This window comes from Spodoptera frugiperda, chromosome 30 (assembly GCF_023101765.2).
Source record: "Spodoptera frugiperda isolate SF20-4 chromosome 30, AGI-APGP_CSIRO_Sfru_2.0, whole genome shotgun sequence".
NCBI lineage: Eukaryota > Metazoa > Arthropoda > Insecta > Lepidoptera > Noctuidae > Spodoptera > Spodoptera frugiperda.
The window spans coordinates 12,628,424-12,647,405 of NC_064241.1; the positions used below are offsets into that span (position 1 = coordinate 12,628,424).

Consider the following 18,982-nt stretch of genomic DNA (forward strand, 5'->3'; position numbering starts at 1 on the left):
GTTCCTGCAAAAATGTAATTTCAGAATTGTAAATTCTTACTGTACAATGTGTACAAATTGCAAATCCTTTATTTAAAATTGTTTAAATTTGTCTTTGACAGTCATAGGCATTTAGCCTTTCTTTCTCCCCAAAAAGTTAGACGCCTTTTGAAGGTTTCCCCCATCATTAAAAAGGATGATAAATTTAGATAATTTCGGACTCTATATATAATAAGAAGCTAATTTTATAGTTAAATTGGTTAAAAGAATAATGGCTAACAAACTTCGTGTTATAAATGTACTACATATATACATATGTGTGAGTCAATAAGTTATAAGTACATTAATATTTGTTTTATTTTTTCAATAACAACTTTATAAATAGACTAGCCCTACAACTATCAACATCCTGTTCATCCAAAGGTTGGTTAGATAAGACAAAACAATAAGATAACAGTGATAAGGACAACTTTGAACCCTTTAACTTTGTTTTGAAGTTTTTTCTTATAGTACTTGCCCTTTTAGTCGAGTGATCAATAACGTGACTCTTAGTATCGAATCATGGTTTAGAACCATAGTAACTATTATCAGCGCGGCTTCGCCCACGTTTCTGTGAGATAAAAACTATCCTATGTCTTATTCCAGACCATAATACTTTTTTTTCACAATACGATACTCTAGGATTCTCCTGTGTCGTAGGTGCATTAACAAACATACAAATCACAAGTAATTGACACCCAGACACAAAACAACAATTTGTTGATCACACAAAGATAGCTCTTGGTGATAATCGAACCCGCAAGACGTTGCACGACAGCCAGTTACCCAGCCACCGCGCCAACCGTGCAGTCAGTACCCCTGTTCCAAATTTTATCCCGATCCCTGAAGCTTGATGTGATTGAGTAATATATCTATTATCTATACCATTGACCATATAGGTAATACAAAATTCCAAAGAAACTTCAAATACAGTAGTCGACTTCAAATCTGGAATTGGAACTATGTACCTCCTACTCAGCATTCACATTTACAACAACTCAATCACCGAAGCAGTTAGCAATAAACTAAGCTAGATTCTATTCAGATAAAACTTAATTGCTAGATAAAATAAAGTAGCCATTATGTCTTGTGTACCAAGAAAATCTAACGAGTCAGTAAATAAACTCAGTTAGGCAAACTGACTGCTGGTTGTAACGTAATATTAAGCTAATATTACTTAATTAATTTAACCAACAAGGAAGACACGTAATACGTTAACTATAGCTAATGTTTAAGATTATGTGGTTTCCAACACAAACGTAAAGTAAATGATTCGGAAAATCTTTTAAATCTACCTATACTAAGTTAGAAATAGAAAATAACCTCACGCTTTTTACATCCCAAAGGATAAGACAGTACATACAATTATCTTAATTTTCCGAGTTCAATTTAATAAATGAAAGATAAAAAAATACCTGATTAATGGTGCCTTTCCACCTGAGATATGCTATGTAGCTATGCTACGAAGATAGCTAAGCTGTGAAACTATATGTTCGTTTTCACGGATACTAAGCTATATACCATTGCGAGGAAGACACGCAGTGCGAGAATCTATGCGATGTATCGATAGTAAGGAAGCCATCCATAGAACGCATCTTTCCATTTAAAAAACATAACTTAGCTGAGTCCGTTTCCACCAATGCTAAGCTATGTGTACCAATGAATATGTTTGATGGAAGCCAAACGCATCCACAGCAACATAGCATAACATATCTTTGGTGGAAAAGCACCATAAGTATTTAGCTGTCCCATGCATCGTGGTTACTGTGAACTGCCACTCGAGCATAAGACTACCTACAAGTGTAACCTACTTACAAGTAAAATAAACAATATTATATTAAATACTTACTGAAAAGTGAAAGGTCCGACTTCGTTAACCCTCAGCACCTTATCAGCCCCATTGAGGTACTCCTGCGCGTTGGTGTAGTTGAACACAAACATCTCGGAGAACATCTCGTACGTGGGGTTCGCCCACATGTTGTACAGGAACGAACCTTCCCGTATGTCCATGTACTGTGGACAAAGACAAAACAAACTTAAGTATGGTAAATATAAAGTCGAATTTTCAAAAAAACGTTGTTCCACACTATAATTTTCTCCTATATCTTAGACCCAGAAAAATAGTAACGCTTCCGATGTTTCGGGTGTTCATGGACGGCGGCGATTGCTTACCATCAGGTGATCTGTCCGCACATTTACCACAAAAAAACAAAACCACCCCCTCGAACTACAGCATGACCTCCAAACCGTCTAAAAACACCTACTTTTATAAGACTGTCATCACTATTGTAACTTTACTCGCATTGAGTGTGTCTATTGGCGGCGATTGCTTACCATCAGGTGATTCGTCTGCTCGTTTACCCCTATTCCATAAAAAAACAGTGCCATCTATCGATGAGATAATCAAAGTACGGTATGACACATACATTGAAAAAAAATGAAGATGTAAACTATCATATACTACACACTACTACATACTACATTATAATATGTGTCATGCAGTCTTTTGACGTCTACAATTAGCTAGCTAGGTACCTACTTAAACAGTTTTCTAGAATATTTCCATTTGTCATTTAACAAACACCGTTTCCTAACTGTTATTTCTTTTGTATTGAATGACAAATAAAATATTTTTAGTGCCTATAATATGGCTAGTTGGACTGTAATATTTAAATATGTTATTTTAAACACTATTACCTATAGTTGTGTGGAAAATGCAGTTATTGTTACCGTTATTTGTATAACTTATACATTTTATTGGGTAACTGTTAGATATAATGTGACATAACATAACGGAAATTTGAAGGAAACGCATAAACAATGTGATATCATAGCATTACGTGTCATAATGTGTACCTCTGCCTACCCCTTTGAGGATAAAAGGGGTGAAGATAGTGATTGTTGTATGAGTTCAATGTAATATGGGGTTAGCCTTTTATTATACATCGGACCCAATTTCATGATTAGTGCTACTATTAACACATCTTCGTAGAAAACCTAATAAAATCTTATTCCATCCGAGAAGACACAACCAGATAATATTCTCAACAACTCGACTAGTATAGCGGTTAAGTCATAATCAAGAATTACTAAAAAAATTAAGTGTCTATTCGTGGTAATATAAAAATATCATAAAAAGCTTCGCCATTAATGGTGAGATATTCATAAAACGTAGCTCTAATTAAATCACAAGTTTGTCTGGTTTTTATAAAAACGAACGTCACGGTTTTTGAAAAAAAAAGTTAGTCATCGTCACGTCAACAGGCAGATAGTAAATGAAATAAGGGGTTTTAGGGGTTTTCCGTTTTTCGAAGTTTTGTTGGAAAACATCAGTTCAATTTGAATAATTTTCCCGATCTTTTCCTTATTTGTTAACAGTTCGTGACAGTCATTCGCTGATCCATTGTCTTCTATACATAAGAGGATTTGCTATAATGCTATAATCTCCACGCTTGGCGAATGATTTGGATATTGCAGTTTAAAATATTAAAAATCAGACAGCGCTGCCACCTCTCCTTCAAATGTGTAATTCCTTAAGTCTGTTTGGGAGGTGTGGTAAATGCTATCTAACTTAAATAGATCCGAACTTCTTGCACGATATCAGCAAGCAATCAATCAATATGGACCTAATTACATTGTCAATACGCAATATATTACTTTGTAGCTATCTTAGATTGCAACAGGCTGGACAGACGTGTTTCGTTCACCTAGTTACCTAGGTATTACACTAGATTACTAAGTTGTGATGTAAATATTAAATTAACATAGAGTATTGAGATTTTACTGATACTTCAATAGTTTAATTAGGAGAAAATGGTAGGCTTTGTGACGTCACCGCGTCTGCTCACGCTGCTCGTGATGAAGAGTCCCTCTGTGACTCGAAACTAGTAGAGCTTTTCTCAATATATTGAATGTCGATAATTTTACATATTATAGAATTGAAATAAAAATCGCGTCTGAGACGCGAAAACTTGACCTATGAAGTTAAGTATATAATCTATAATATAAAAATAAGTCGGGTTTTCCTTCCTGACGCTATAACTCCAGAATGCATGAACCGATTTCTACGGTTTTGCATTCGTTGGAAAGGTCTCGGGCTCCGTGAGGTTTATAACAAAGAAAATTCAGGAAAAATTCAAGAGAAAAGCAGGAAAACAGGGAAAATCATTGGTGGTGAAACGGAGTTCGCCGGGTTTGCTAGTAATATTATAATTCTTATATCATTTGCATCAATAGAAAATTAATAATACATAATGGACAATCCACGGCTATTATAATCATGTATTTTCAATGTAATAATCTACCAATATTTACAATAGAGTCATAGAAATACATACTTTAATGCATTTACTATTCATCACTTGACTACTAATAAATAGTAATATCTTTTAAAGTGCATAATAGAATGCAATGCTTAGGGTTCAAGAGACCTTATATGTTCATTACCATTTATTTATTCATATCATATTTTAAAACGTCATTGTGTTAAGCAATGTCAATAGGATTACGGATTTTGTCACCCCTTTAGTATTCTCGTTCCCGCCCGTAAGTCCTGTCAAAATCGGTCCAGTCATTTCAGAGATAACTCAGAACAAACAAACAGCAAAAATGAAACAAATAATAGTTTGGTGTATGTTTCGTATGCATGTACTAAAAAGCGGTTATTTCAGTATTACAAATATACCCTCAAATTTTATTTCACAATCTTCCCAATCTCTGATTCCCTAACAACCCTTAAATTCCTAACCCCCAAAAGGCGGGCAACGCACTTGTAACGCCTCTGGTGTTTCGGGTGTCCATAGGCGGCAGCGATTGCTTACCATCAGATGATCCGTCCGCTCGTTTACCTAAAAAATATATCTACGGAACTCACAAGAATAACATTCGATCGTCAATAGAACCTCTGACGCATTGCACAAATTGTTCGTCAGCGGCATTGTGTCAAATTAAATTGTTAACTCGAAAATGTTTTTGCGTCTGTTACCGTGAATGCCATTTGACCCTACAACGTAGTCACTGAGCAACCTTCAATATTGTTAAGTTTATTTTTAACTGTCGACTCGAATATCTAAGAATTTGACCGGATGATCTTTTACGTAGATATGCAAGGAAATATTTGTATTGTGTCTTAAATTTTGCGAAATATTGTTTTAAAGTTTCCTATGTGAACAATTAGGTGGTAAAATGTGGGTGTGTGTAGACATATCTTTTATGGTAAACGAGCAGACGTATCACCTGATGGTAAGCAATCACCGCCGCCCATGGACACCCGAAACACCAGAGGCATTACAAGTGCGTTCCCTGCTTTTTGAGGTTTAGGAATTTAAAGTTTATTGGGAAATCGTGGATAGGGAAAAAATAGGGGGTAATTGGGCCTCCGGTAACCTCACTCACACAACGAAACACAACGCAAGCGTTGGTTCACGTCGGTTTTCGGTGAGGCCGTGGTATCACTCTAGTCGAGCCAGCCCATTCGTGCCAAAGCATGGCTCTCCCATACTTAATCATATGAATTTTAGTGTTCTCTGTTACTCATGTGTAATATTATTGTACCTATATATTTTGTTTAGCTACTTATTTCGTATTATGATAATTACAAGTATTATATAGCAACTCAAGATCAAGTTAAGTAACATTACGTTCACCAGTACTCAAAATTATTACTTAGCTGCACATAATATGTAATTTTTTTAACCTTAACATTAAACCTAACAATACTTAATTGACCATACCACTTCAAGAATAAACCGAAACGCAAAGTTCTAAATTGAACTAAAGATGATTAACCCCACGCTTAAAAAAAAAGATTTCAACTACACTGTCATTACGAATTGAGACGGGATATTTAACAAGTTTATTTATGTCTATGAGTTCCCGATATTTCGGCAAGCGCCATGACCACGATTGAAAAAGAAATTTAACTATAGACAGACCGATCAAATCCTATAATAATATTGGTCACTGGTGACCGCCACGTTTTCTGTGTTAAAAAACGGTACCAAATCTCATTAGCTCTGACTAAGATTCTATGAATAAAAATCATTTAAGAAGAGCTAAGTATGAAGTAAGTAATATGCTAACGACAATCGCTCAATTTGGAAAAACAGTAAATCCCTACAGTCATTTGTTATTGTAGCTTTTCATCACAAAAAGTTAATGACCTTACCTGAAGATATATTTAGACAGACAATCGACATTTTGCGAATTTATTTAAAACATCACATCACATCACATCTACAGCCTATAAGTGGCCACTGTTGACCAAAGGCCTCTTCTCGCACGGAGAAGGTTTGAGTCACTACGCTTATTTAGACATCGCGGCAGGCCCAAAAGGAGATGGCGGGACTAACTCGACAGCTATGATAATGATTGGCAAAAAGTTTTAAACAGAGAGGAGTGGAAGGAAGGTAGGGAGGCCTTTGCCCTGCAGTGGGACGATCATGGCTGAAATCTAAATCTAATCTTACTCAATGCGGGTTGGCGATTTAAAATTTATAATTAGAAATTATAAGCCCAGGTTTCCTCACAATATTTTCCTTTACCGTTTGTTAGTGGTGTCTAAATAATATTAGAAAGTACATGTAACTCGGAAAAAGTCACATTGGTACTTGCCGTTGGTAGGTTTCGAACCCTCGTGCATGAGAAGCGGGCGTCTTAAGCCTGGCCACTACGACCGAACATGTTATTTAAAACGTGATCATATTAAAATTACCCACATTATAATAATAATGGCGTAAATCAAATTTTATTGATACTCGTAGGACTAGATTCCTCACAGTTATATATTAAGAATAAGAATTTATTATTGACTGTGGTCTGCGGTATTTCAATCTACCTATAAATAGATTTCTATATTTGATTATTTAATTAAGTCCAAAATATATTTATTTTATTTTTATAGGATTAAACAAATACAATGAATAAAAGGTGTTTAAAAAAAATAAAGGATTTTTTCAAGGGAAAAAATCATCCAATGACTTCTCCCGCCTTGGGCGAGGCGAGAGGGAGTGTCAGACTCTTACTGACTAAAAACCACCCCGTTCCTACTCCTGCTTTTCGAGCCGGAGCCCCAATGAAGGACGCATTGACGTATTAATACAAATTCATGTAGAAAGAATGAGTGGGACTGTCGGTAGAGGGCGCCCCAGACGGACATATAGCGACCAGATTGGCGATATATTAAAAAAGGGCAAAATTAAAAGTATCTTTAACCGACGAGCATGCATGAAAAGACTGATGATTGTTGATGAAGCGTAAGAAGTGTGTAAGAACCGTGGCAATTGGCGTTTTTGTCTCTGCCTACCTCCATGGGAGACAGGCGTGAGGTTATGTATGTATGTATGTTTAAAATTTAAAGCCAAATTCAGATAATGGAATTGTACGCGAAGATACATTCCATAGTGATTCCATATATGAGAGACTGTCGCCCGTCTACACACTGGCCTCGGCAAGCGTGAATTAACCTAGGCAGCCTGAGTCTAGCCGTGAACTTCTAGCATTAATACTAAAGTATTTCATGCACGTGTCTCGGTGTTAATCGTTCGGTTAAATATTCGAATATTTTATATTTATGGCCGTAATCTGATAGACTCAGTTGATAGTGTTGAGTTATTCAGATTAGGCTACATTTTATGGCGATGAACTAATTTAATTTTTAATTTATAGGTGTTATAGTAATCGTAGTAGGAACTGGATTCAGACTAACGTTTTTTTTGTCTTGTATCTTTGGCGGTTTGATTAGGTTTATTTTATAAATAGAATAGCGTAATTAATTATGTAATCGGCTTACTCACGTATCTGTTTGACGAGGAACTCGACTAGTTTCAAGTCATGCTAGAGGCTCATATTCATGAGCAGTATTGATTCGTTACGTGAATAAGCCGATAACATAATAATTAATTTAGTATGTCTCACGAAAGTTACAATAAAATTAAAGTAGTGTAATTTTAGGTGTTCAATGGAAACGTGACTTTACCTATCTTCACGGCTTTTGTAAAATCAATTTGTAGTGTATCTACTTTTACGAAGAACAATACTTACTGCCGTACTCAGAGTCATTCAATGGTAAGGAGCAGTTTAAGTAATCATTAAATGTCTCTGAGTGCGGCAGTTAAAAAACAAACTAACTAAAAATTTTACATTTAAAAATATTTAATGTGCGGGACCTTTCGTTCCAAGTACGAGTTGCACGTGATTAGTATTTTTTTTCTGATTAAATGTGACACGTGACCATTTGACAAAAGTGGCTTTAGATTTTTTTGTACGAAAAACCAGTATTTCACCGCAAAAATAAGTAGGTATTTACGAGTAGAATAAGAAGGTACTTTGAATGGAAATCGAGGATTTAGTTGTTTCGAACAAATTTACCAAGGTAAAGGGAAAATACTGGCAATATCTAGTATTTTGCAACTAGTAGGTATATCTAGCTAGCTTTATCTATTATTTTCTGTTTTACAAATTGTCTTATTGACCCGGAAACCGAACTTAAGATCGCTCATCAAATTACAATAGTTCAAGCACAAGACCAACATTTTTACATCTTTATTTCTTCCTAATTGTTAACTAGATTAAACCTGAGTGCTAAGTACGAGTTTCTTTTACGTTAAACGATATCGAATCGAGACCGCGTTCGACTCTGTGATTGACCGGCTGCTAAGATCCAACCAATCAGAGCGCCAAACGCTCTCGTTTCGCTCTGGTTAAAGTTCCCGTATAAGTGTATAATCTATGGGTTAAAGGTAAGCAAACTTGTGCTAAGACCGCAGAGATTCTTATATTATTTCTTATGTCATAGGCTCCAGGCTTCATTCATGCGTCCTCACGCAGCCTCCCTTGACCTCACCGTCTGACCCTCCCCATCTCACCTCAGAGTCACTCGTAATTTAATTACTTATGTACAAAATAATTACTGTTCGACAATTGTGTGTAGACAAGTTGTTTGTTATGTTATTAGTGAATTACATGACAGTATAGTCTTTGTCTGTGTAGACAAAATTATTATAAAATACACCTAAACTGCCCTCAGGAGTCACACTACTTATGACTTCTCCTGCCATGTATGAGGTAAGAGGGAGTGTCAGACTCTTACTGACTAAACGTTTCAACTCCTGCTTCGTGCCGGAGCCCACGTAACCCTTTAGACTGACCGCAACTCTGTACATTACAAATACTGTGTTACCAATAACTTAGACGTTATCAATAGGTACCTATTTAATTAGGTACAAACACATTACATATTTAAAATTTCAACATCTACCTATTACCGCCTTATCAATATGTCACATGATGAAATAGGCCGAATGAATCATTAACATCTTGTCAACTGGGAATTTCTTTAAGAAATCAGTTTAGCGACCACGCCACCCAAAGGTCAATAACCTCGATACTAAAACGTAACAAAGAACTAGGTACAATTATATAAGTTATTTTCATAGACATATAGTTTTTACTCATCGTAGTCTATGATTTAAAATTTAGTCGAAACAATAGACTGTATGTAATAATACCTTTGCCATCGTAAAAAAAATATTATGTCGTATTTTTTATTCGGATTTATAAGGCACGTGTTTAGACATAGTAATTTGTGTGTTCGAGTAAAAAATGTGATTTTGTACCACAAAAAAAAGCTTTATAATTAGAACTTGTGACGGGATATTTACCATGTTTATTGAATTTGGTGAGTTTCCGATATTTCGGCACTGTTGCAAGCGCCATGATCACGGATTAACTGGAGTAAATGCGGGTGGGTGTTCACGAGCAGACAAATCGGTCTACCCGCTTTCTCGTTCGTTTCTTGCTGACGTCACTAACACCACTACCATTGTCACTTGTATCTCGGTTTAGCTCTCGACACACAAAACTCACTGTGTCCGCTCGCGAACTTTTTTCTTTCTTGGCACTTTTGCGGGTTTTACACAGTTGGACCACTGGATTCCAAGCCCTCGACAGTTGAAACCCATCCTCCCGGTTGAAGTTTTTGTACTTGGTTATCTCAATCGCTTCTCTTACCAGTCTAGGTATATAGTGGCGTTCTGTCGAGATAACTTGTGGGTAATGTAACTCAATCCAGTGGTTTGATCCAGCCTCCAGGATGTGTTGAGCTATAGCGGATTTTTGTGCGTCGTTGTTTTTCACCGCTCTGATATGCTCAGAAATTCTACAAGCCACAGTACGCTTAGTCTGACCGATATATGATTTGCCACAACTACAGTCCACTTTATAGACACCAGGTCTTTCTAGAGGGAAGCTATCCTTCGGCGAGCGCAGCATCTGGGAAACTTTCCGGAAAGGAGTGAAGACAGTCTTAATGGCGTATTTGTGGAGAATGTTTGCAACCTTATCTGTCACTCCCTTCACATATGGCATAAATGCTGGTTGCCTCTCAACCTCGCACCTCCGATGTCTATTAGTGGGTTTCTTCTTGTGCTTTGCAATCCTATATCCGTTACTCTGCAGCACCTTCATCACATGTGTCAGCTCCTCCTGTAGATGTTCCTCGTCGCATAAATCATATGCGCGGTTGGTGAGTGAGGTGACTACAGAGTTTAGTTGTCTGGGATGGTGGTGAGAATCAGCTTGTAAATATCGGTCAGTGTGAGTCGATTTCCTGTAAACCGAGTGTCCTAGAGAGCCGTCAGCACGAACTAAAATCTTCACGTCCAGAAATGGCAATGTCCTCTCATTTTCCAACTCGTAAGTGAAGTTAATCTTCGCGTGCATGTTGTTTAGATGTGCCAAGCATACTTTCACCTCTTGTTCGCTCCCCTCTATGATACAGAAAACGTCATCGACATACCTCTTCCACAGCTTTATAGATGTGGTGGCAGTGGAGATAGCCAACTGTTCAAAATGTTCCATCCAAATGTTGGCCACCACCGGAGCCACTGGACTGCCCATTGCCACACCATCAATCTGTAGGTAGTACTGACCCTGGTATACAAAGTAACTGGTACACAAGCAATGATGAAGCAGCTTAACATACTCGAGAGGGATGTTGTTCTCTTGCAATCTCAACTTCACCACTTCCATGCAGTCTGCCACCGGAACATTTGTGAACAACGACTCAACATCAAAACTAACCAATAGATCGTTAGGTCGAAGTTTGATGGACTGCAGTATGTCAATAAAATGCCTCGAGTCCTTCACATATGATGTCGAACGTCCAACCAATGGTTGCAGTATACTAGCCACATGCTTCGCCAGGTGGTAAGTAGGCGAATCTATCTGGCTGACTATGGGTCGCAGTGGAACATTCGGCTTGTGCACCTTCGGCAGACCATATATTTTGGGAGGTTGTACATTTCTTGGACGGAGCAAGTACTTAAATGTGTCATCTGTAAGTATATGTTGACATTCTTTTAGGATTTTGTGTGTACTGCGATTCGTCCGCGCTGTCGGGTTGTAGTTCACTCTCTTGTAGGTGTTTACATCACTTAATAAGTGGCGAATCTTTTTATCATACTCCGTGACGTTCATAACCACTGTAGCATTCCCTTTGTCCGCTTTAAGTACTAACACGTCCTCATCTTGGCGGAGATTACGTAGTGCGGCCTTTTCTTCAGTTGTGATGTTTGGCGTTGGAAGTTTGGCGTGACGTAAAGCAACGGCTGTGTCCTGTCTCAACACATCGGCATCACTCGCCGGTATCTGATTCCGTCTTATTACTTCCTCCACACTTCCTATCACTTCTTCATAAGGGATGTGGTTTGGAGTAGGAGCGAAATTCAACCCTCTCTCTAGTACTCTAAGTGCACCTTGTGACAATACCTTATCGGACAAATTAACAACCGTTCGAGTTTCTAGTGAGTTTTTATCGTTGTCACTTACCGGTTTTTGTGTTCGAATCAGTGACTCATACTTTTGTTGTTTGACCGCTGCACTCATTTCTTGAGAGCGTTTGGCTTGCAAGTAGGTAATACGATCACAAATATCGAAGTCACCAGATGTCAACAACGCACTACATTTAAGATGCAAATAATACAACTCACGACTGTTCTCATCCATTTGGTATCTGGTATTGCGGATAACCTTCCGTAGCAACTTTACACTCGCGTTCCGTAGAATACTAGCGGAGTTGTGGATGTCCTGCCGAGGTTTCAGTCTCACACATACAGGGATAACGTCCGCATCTCTGCACTTAACTAAAAAGTTCAAGGACTCCTCCAAACAACCACACTTTTTCCGCGCGCGTTCTAGTTGTTTTATTAATTTAACACTATCCGGCCCGTACCGGTTCGCGATATAAGTTTTTAAACTGACATGGTCACTAACACTATAATTAGAACTTGTGACGGGATATTTACCATGTTTATTGAATTTGGTGAGTTTCCGATATTTCGGCACTGTTGCAAGCGCCATGATCACGGATTAACTGGAGTAAATGCGGGTGGGTGTTCACGAGCAGACAAATCGGTCTACCCGCTTTCTCGTTCGTTTCTTGCTGACGTCACTAACACCACTACCATTGTCACTTGTATCTCGGTTTAGCTCTCGACACACAAAACTCACTGTGTCCGCTCGCGAACTTTTTCTTTCTTGGCACTTTTGCGGGTTTTACACAGTTGGACCACTGGATTCCAAGCCCTCGACAGTTGAAACCCATCCTCCCGGTTGAAGTTTTTGTACTTGGTTATCTCAATCGCTTCTCTTACCAGTCTAGGTATATAGTGGCGTTCTGTCGAGATAACTTGTGGGTAATGTAACTCAATCCAGTGGTTTGATCCAGCCTCCAGGATGTGTTGAGCTATAGCGGATTTTTGTGCGTCGTTGTTTTTCACCGCTCTGATATGCTCAGAAATTCTACAAGCCACAGTACGCTTAGTCTGACCGATATATGATTTGCCACAACTACAGTCCACTTTATAGACACCAGGTCTTTCTAGAGGGAAGCTATCCTTCGGCGAGCGCAGCATCTGGGAAACTTTCCGGAAAGGAGTGAAGACAGTCTTAATGGCGTATTTGTGGAGAATGTTTGCAACCTTATCTGTCACTCCCTTCACATATGGCATAAATGCTGGTTGCCTCTCAACCTCGCACCTCCGATGTCTATTAGTGGGTTTCTTCTTGTGCTTTGCAATCCTATATCCGTTACTCTGCAGCACCTTCATCACATGTGTCAGCTCCTCCTGTAGATGTTCCTCGTCGCATAAATCATATGCGCGGTTGGTGAGTGAGGTGACTACAGAGTTTAGTTGTCTGGGATGGTGGTGAGAATCAGCTTGTTGCCACCACATCTATAAAGCTGTGGAAGAGGTATGTCGATGACGTTTTCTGTATCATAGAGGGGAGCGAACAAGAGGTGAAAGTATGCTTGGCACATCTAAACAACATGCACGCGAAGATTAACTTCACTTACGAGTTGGAAAATGAGAGGACATTGCCATTTCTGGACGTGAAGATTTTAGTTCGTGCTGACGGCTCTCTAGGACACTCGGTTTACAGGAAATCGACTCACACTGACCGATATTTACAAGCTGATTCTCACCACCATCCCAGACAACTAAACTCTGTAGTCACCTCACTCACCAACCGCGCATATGATTTATGCGACGAGGAACATCTACAGGAGGAGCTGACACATGTGATGAAGGTGCTGCAGAGTAACGGATATAGGATTGCAAAGCACAAGAAGAAACCCACTAATAGACATCGGAGGTGCGAGGTTGAGAGGCAACCAGCATTTATGCCATATGTGAAGGGAGTGACAGATAAGGTTGCAAACATTCTCCACAAATACGCCATTAAGACTGTCTTCACTCCTTTCCGGAAAGTTTCCCAGATGCTGCGCTCGCCGAAGGATAGCTTCCCTCTAGAAAGACCTGGTGTCTATAAAGTGGACTGTAGTTGTGGCAAATCATATATCGGTCAGACTAAGCGTACTGTGGCTTGTAGAATTTCTGAGCATATCAGAGCGGTGAAAAACAACGACGCACAAAAATCCGCTATAGCTCAACACATCCTGGAGGCTGGATCAAACCACTGGATTGAGTTACATTACCCACAAGTTATCTCGACAGAACGCCACTATATACCTAGACTGGTAAGAGAAGCGATTGAGATAACCAAGTACAAAAACTTCAACCGGGAGGATGGGTTTCAACTGTCGAGGGCTTGGAATCCAGTGGTCCAACTGTGTAAAACCCGCAAAAGTGCCAAGAAAGAAAAAGTTCGCGAGCGGACACAGTGAGTTTTGTGTGTCGAGAGCTAAACCGAGATACAAGTGACAATGGTAGTGGTGTTAGTGACGTCAGCAAGAAACGAACGAGAAAGCGGGTAGACCGATTTGTCTGCTCGTGAACACCCACCCGCATTTACTCCAGTTAATCCGTGATCATGGCGCTTGCAACAGTGCCGAAATATCGGAAACTCACCAAATTCAATAAACATGGTAAATATCCCGTCACAAGTTCTAATTATAGTGTTAGTGACCATGTCAGTTTAAAAACTTAAAAAAGCTTAACAGTATGTTTGACGTATTATCAAAATGGACAAAAAGTGTTTTGATATAAATTATGTCGTTCTACGTATCATTTATGTAAGAAAAAACAAATATAAAGTGAAAGATTAACAGTTGATAAAGTAAGACTATTATGTCTTCCGATATATTGATAATAGGTTGATTTAAAGTACGAATATTGAAAAAATAAAAGCGTTAAGGACATTCTAAAATATTTATTAAATAAACATAATTATCTTGTGTTACAAATTATTTTAATAATAGGCTATATATTTTCTTACTAGTCAATACTTTTTTCTAAACGTCAAACACGATATTTTCTATAAAATAGTGCGTTATAACGTCATCAAATATTTGCGTCAAATAGCAGATTTTTATCTAGAAAATTAGATAAATAATTAAGATAGATATAATTAGACAAAATTAATTAGATCATTAAATATCTATGAATGAAAGTGTAATAATTTTTTTATATTTTATATTTTCAACTAAGGAAATTACCCAATTCCCGCTTAAAATCACAGACTCACAGATAAAAAAAAATTTTGGACGGTGCGGCATAACAATGGAACGTCTGCGTTCCATTTTTGAATTTTTTGACTAATGTGACTCTACTCTTTTAACGGTAAACAATAATTTTGGTAACAAAAAAAGTACAAATAGTCAAGTATTGTCATCATGAAAATTGTATTTTAAAATTTGCTATATTTTTTTCGACATTTTTCATTTCTTGTCGTATTGTCATAAGTACTACAAGTATAATCAAAACGAATTACCCAATTTGTTTTGTGTCAAAACAAAAAATGTACATGAATTCCTTACGAATGTGAATTATGACTGATTAACTACATTTTGCGAGATGCTAGGGTGTATTTGTTGGTACAATACTATTATATATTTAATTTTATATTAGATACTAGGTAGGTAGTTTGTAGTAGGTTTGGCATAATTTTAAGACAAATTTATGTACAGTGTAATGGCTGGTTTGCTGCAACTTAAATATTACTAATTAAATAAAGCCGTAAAATTTTAAAAAATCCCACTAACCCTTAAAATCCCTAACCACTAAAAGGCCGGCAACGTACATATAGAGCGTCTGGTGTTGCGGGTGTCCATGAGTGGCAGCGAATGCTTACTATCAGGTGACCCGTCTGCTCGTTTACTGGCTTTTACCAAATAATGTTTCATTCGTTTTATTATCAATTCGTAACAGACATAACAAATTCTAGAAAAGTATTTATTATCAATGAATGAATTGACACACAACACAAGAAAGTAAAATACGTTGCGATTGATAACGAGTTGTGAAATTAACGGTTACACGATAACCCCAGTTATTATTACAAAATAACAGTTTTATATACAGCGTGTAACAAAATACCCATATACATCAAGAAGCACTGAAGAATACAGGTTGAATGTGAGTTGAATAGAATCTCTACAAATAGTTTCAGCTTAAAATACATTAAAAAAAATTGGTACCAAATACTTGGTGTCGCATGGTTCTTGATTTTATAAATCATACAAACGTGTCACAACACTACAGGGGTCACTCGCTAATTACGAAACATTTCTTCTGTAAATCTGATCGCCTAGTACCTATCTACCTAATTTTAATTCGCATGAAAAATAAAAAATAAAATATTGGTAAAATTCATATCTTCGTTCCATGAAAACATGAGTTTAAATTAAAAAACTCTTTCCGTATCGTTTATTATGTTATCTAGAAACCGTGCATTTAATATGTATACCCCTTTCCGTATCGTTTATTAGTTATCTAGAAACCGTGCACTTAATATGTATACCCCTTTCCGTATCGTTTATTAGTTATCTAGAAACCGTGCACTTAATATGTATACCCCTTTCCGTATCGTTTATTATGTTATCTAGAAACCGTGCATTTAATATGTATACCCCCTTTTTGTTACACCGTGTATACTTATAAGTTATTGTTTATTACACGGATTTGTGACCAATTTGATAAAGTGTAATTGGTACCGGAAGACTGGACTGAATGTCTGATGATATTGGGTATTATCATACAGAGAAGTATTAAGTTTTGTCTGGGCGTCATTGAATTTAATATTACACGACATTAAGAAAGCTTATTTATGTACGACATAATTATAAATTATGTAGGTACTTCATAAAAACATTGGGATTACTTACTTGAAGCAAAAATCATACTCTTCTTTGATCAATAATTTAATTTTAGATGTTACGTTTTTAATTGATATTTAAAGAAAACTATGAAATTCTCTAATGTAAGAAGAGAGTATTTGGTCTTCAATAGTTTCCAATTGTTTTTAAAAAGTCTTGCCCCGCACTTGGATTTTCTCCTGTATCGTGCGTACGTTTACAAACATAGTGTGGAACCCACACGAAACTACTTATGCCCTAGTCTTGGAGAAAGTCCAAAAAGCGTTCCTTAGGAACTTGTACAAGCGACTGCACGGGTACTATCCTTACCTCTATCCGACAAAATTTTTGTTAGGCTGCCTAGGATACAATTCGCTAGAGGTAAGGAGAGCAAGAAACCAACTTGCAGTAGCCTGTAAAACGCTTCGTGGGTCTATTGACGCACCAGATCTACTGGAGGCATTATCGCGCTTATACGTCCCGGATAACTACTGCCGAGGTAAAAAGCACCGACTATTTGCCGTGCCTTCATGTCGTACCGTCGCACGTGCTAAGTCACCGATTCCTCGCACTCTGGCCGCGCTCAATGGTCTCTTGGATGCAAATCCAACAAATGATCTGTTCGTGGATGGATGGAAGGAGATTTTGTCGGAATGCCTGAAGTACTGCGAGGCGAACTTATGAATGCTGTTAATTCCTGTTTAATTATGTTTTAGTTATGTATGTAAGTTGCTTTAATTGGTTGTCTACCGTTGTAACTTTTGAATTAAATAAATAAATAAACAATTTCACATATACATGACATCCAGACCCGAAACAATACCTTAGGCATTTGTCCCACCAACGGCGAGTGAACGACTAACTATCGGCTATTTTCTCGCTCAAGAAACGTACAATAGATATACTTTCCGTGTAAACAAAAGAGATGCATATACAAATAGTTGATCGCTGACTGTTCACACTGCCGGCGAGTGCTCGCTTCACTAGTTTGTCGCTGAGCGACAAGAGCTATGAAAGATAACACTCGCTCGGCGACACTCGCCAAGCGATTAAAACTCACGCCGAGCTAGCAACCAGTGGTCATTTCTCTACAGTGCGTATCGTAGTGCGAGTAATCGCCCGCCTCACTCGCACACTCGCTTATAGCCGAGCTACACAAATATCAGAACTACACACTCGCTCGCCACGTCTCATCGTTGCCGGTGGGACAACTGCCTTATGGATCACACAAAGCACCAACCGTGCTGTCATAATAGTAGGATAGTTAGAATTTACAAAAATGTTGTATCTACTATAATAGCCAAATAGGTATCTACTTATACCTTTTTTTAACAGTACACATTATATCATCTATTGTTTTGTTTCTACGTCTGATTGCCATTGGCTATATACACCTACCTAACGAGTAAATAATTTGTTTTGTCTACATAGTTATTACACTATGTTTATCTAGCAAATCTAGCGAGTTCTGCAATATTGTGCCAAAAAAATAATCCTTGAATTTTGCACCTAAACGAATATGAAGAAAATATATTATTAACTGAAACGTGTACATACTGACTAAACTATGATTGTCTTAGCTTAAATAGTTGCTCAGTAATATAGCAGTTGATGTTAGTGTGGTGGCCCGGAAAATTAAGACGCCTGCTACGGGCTCGAAACCTGCCAAATGGCAAGTACTAATGTGACTTTTTCTGAGTTCTACGTACTTTCTGAGATTTAGATACCACTGACAAACGAAGAAGGAAAATAGCGTGAGGAAACCTGGGCTTATAATTTCCAATTATAAGTTTGAAATCGCCAACCCACATTGAGCAAGCGTCATGAAAATGCTCAAACTTTCTTGCGAAAAGAGGCTTTTGGTCAGCAGTGGCGACTTATAAGTAGTTGTTCAACAATATAGCAGAGACTTTGAAATTCATCTTCTATTATAATTTGGGAATCATGACGTATTTCGTTAAGAGTGAGTGAAGAAAACCTCTGGGATGTTGGAGTCTATTTTATAAACCTAATACCTACTAAACAAGTCACTCAAAAAAGCAAAGACGCCCCCACTCCTATAGTCCTTACGTAATACTTGAACGGCCCTATATCACATCTATAACATAGACATAATACTCACAATCAGGAAGTAGATATGACCCTTAAAAACATGAAAAAAAAACAGATTATCATAAATTATTATTATATTAGGAGTTACATGACCTTTTTGGTCCTTGTCTATGCGTAGCCAGAGATAAGGGATTGACATACTCCAGTTTATCTTTCTAGAATTGTGTGGATAATATCTTGAGATAAATGTAATAATTTGACCCAAAATAACGTAATATTGTATTGAGGTGATTGCGTCTTTTATTTCCAAAGGGTTAT

At 37.6% G+C, this 18,982-nt stretch overlaps 2 protein-coding genes across 2 annotated transcripts in view; both read right to left on the reverse strand.

The window, feature by feature from the left end:
• The window catches only part of LOC118269964 (scavenger receptor class B member 1), a 57,030-nt gene that overhangs the window by 12,075 nt on the left and 25,973 nt on the right, over window positions 1–18,982 (reverse strand). Inside the window, exon 4 of the mRNA XM_050706929.1 lies at window positions 1,868–2,031. Within this exon, the coding sequence (XP_050562886.1) occupies window positions 1,868–2,031 (164 nt within the window). The remainder of the gene's footprint in view (window positions 1–1,867; window positions 2,032–18,982) is intronic.
• LOC118275773 (uncharacterized) lies at window positions 9,652–13,439 on the reverse strand. Its single transcript, XM_050706928.1, has 2 exons — window positions 13,316–13,439; window positions 9,652–12,337 (listed from the first exon to the last, which is right to left on the reverse strand). The coding sequence occupies exons 1-2, from the start codon at window positions 13,345–13,347 to the stop codon at window positions 9,769–9,771; spliced, it is 2,601 nt and encodes an 866-aa protein (XP_050562885.1). The 5' UTR covers window positions 13,348–13,439; the 3' UTR covers window positions 9,652–9,768.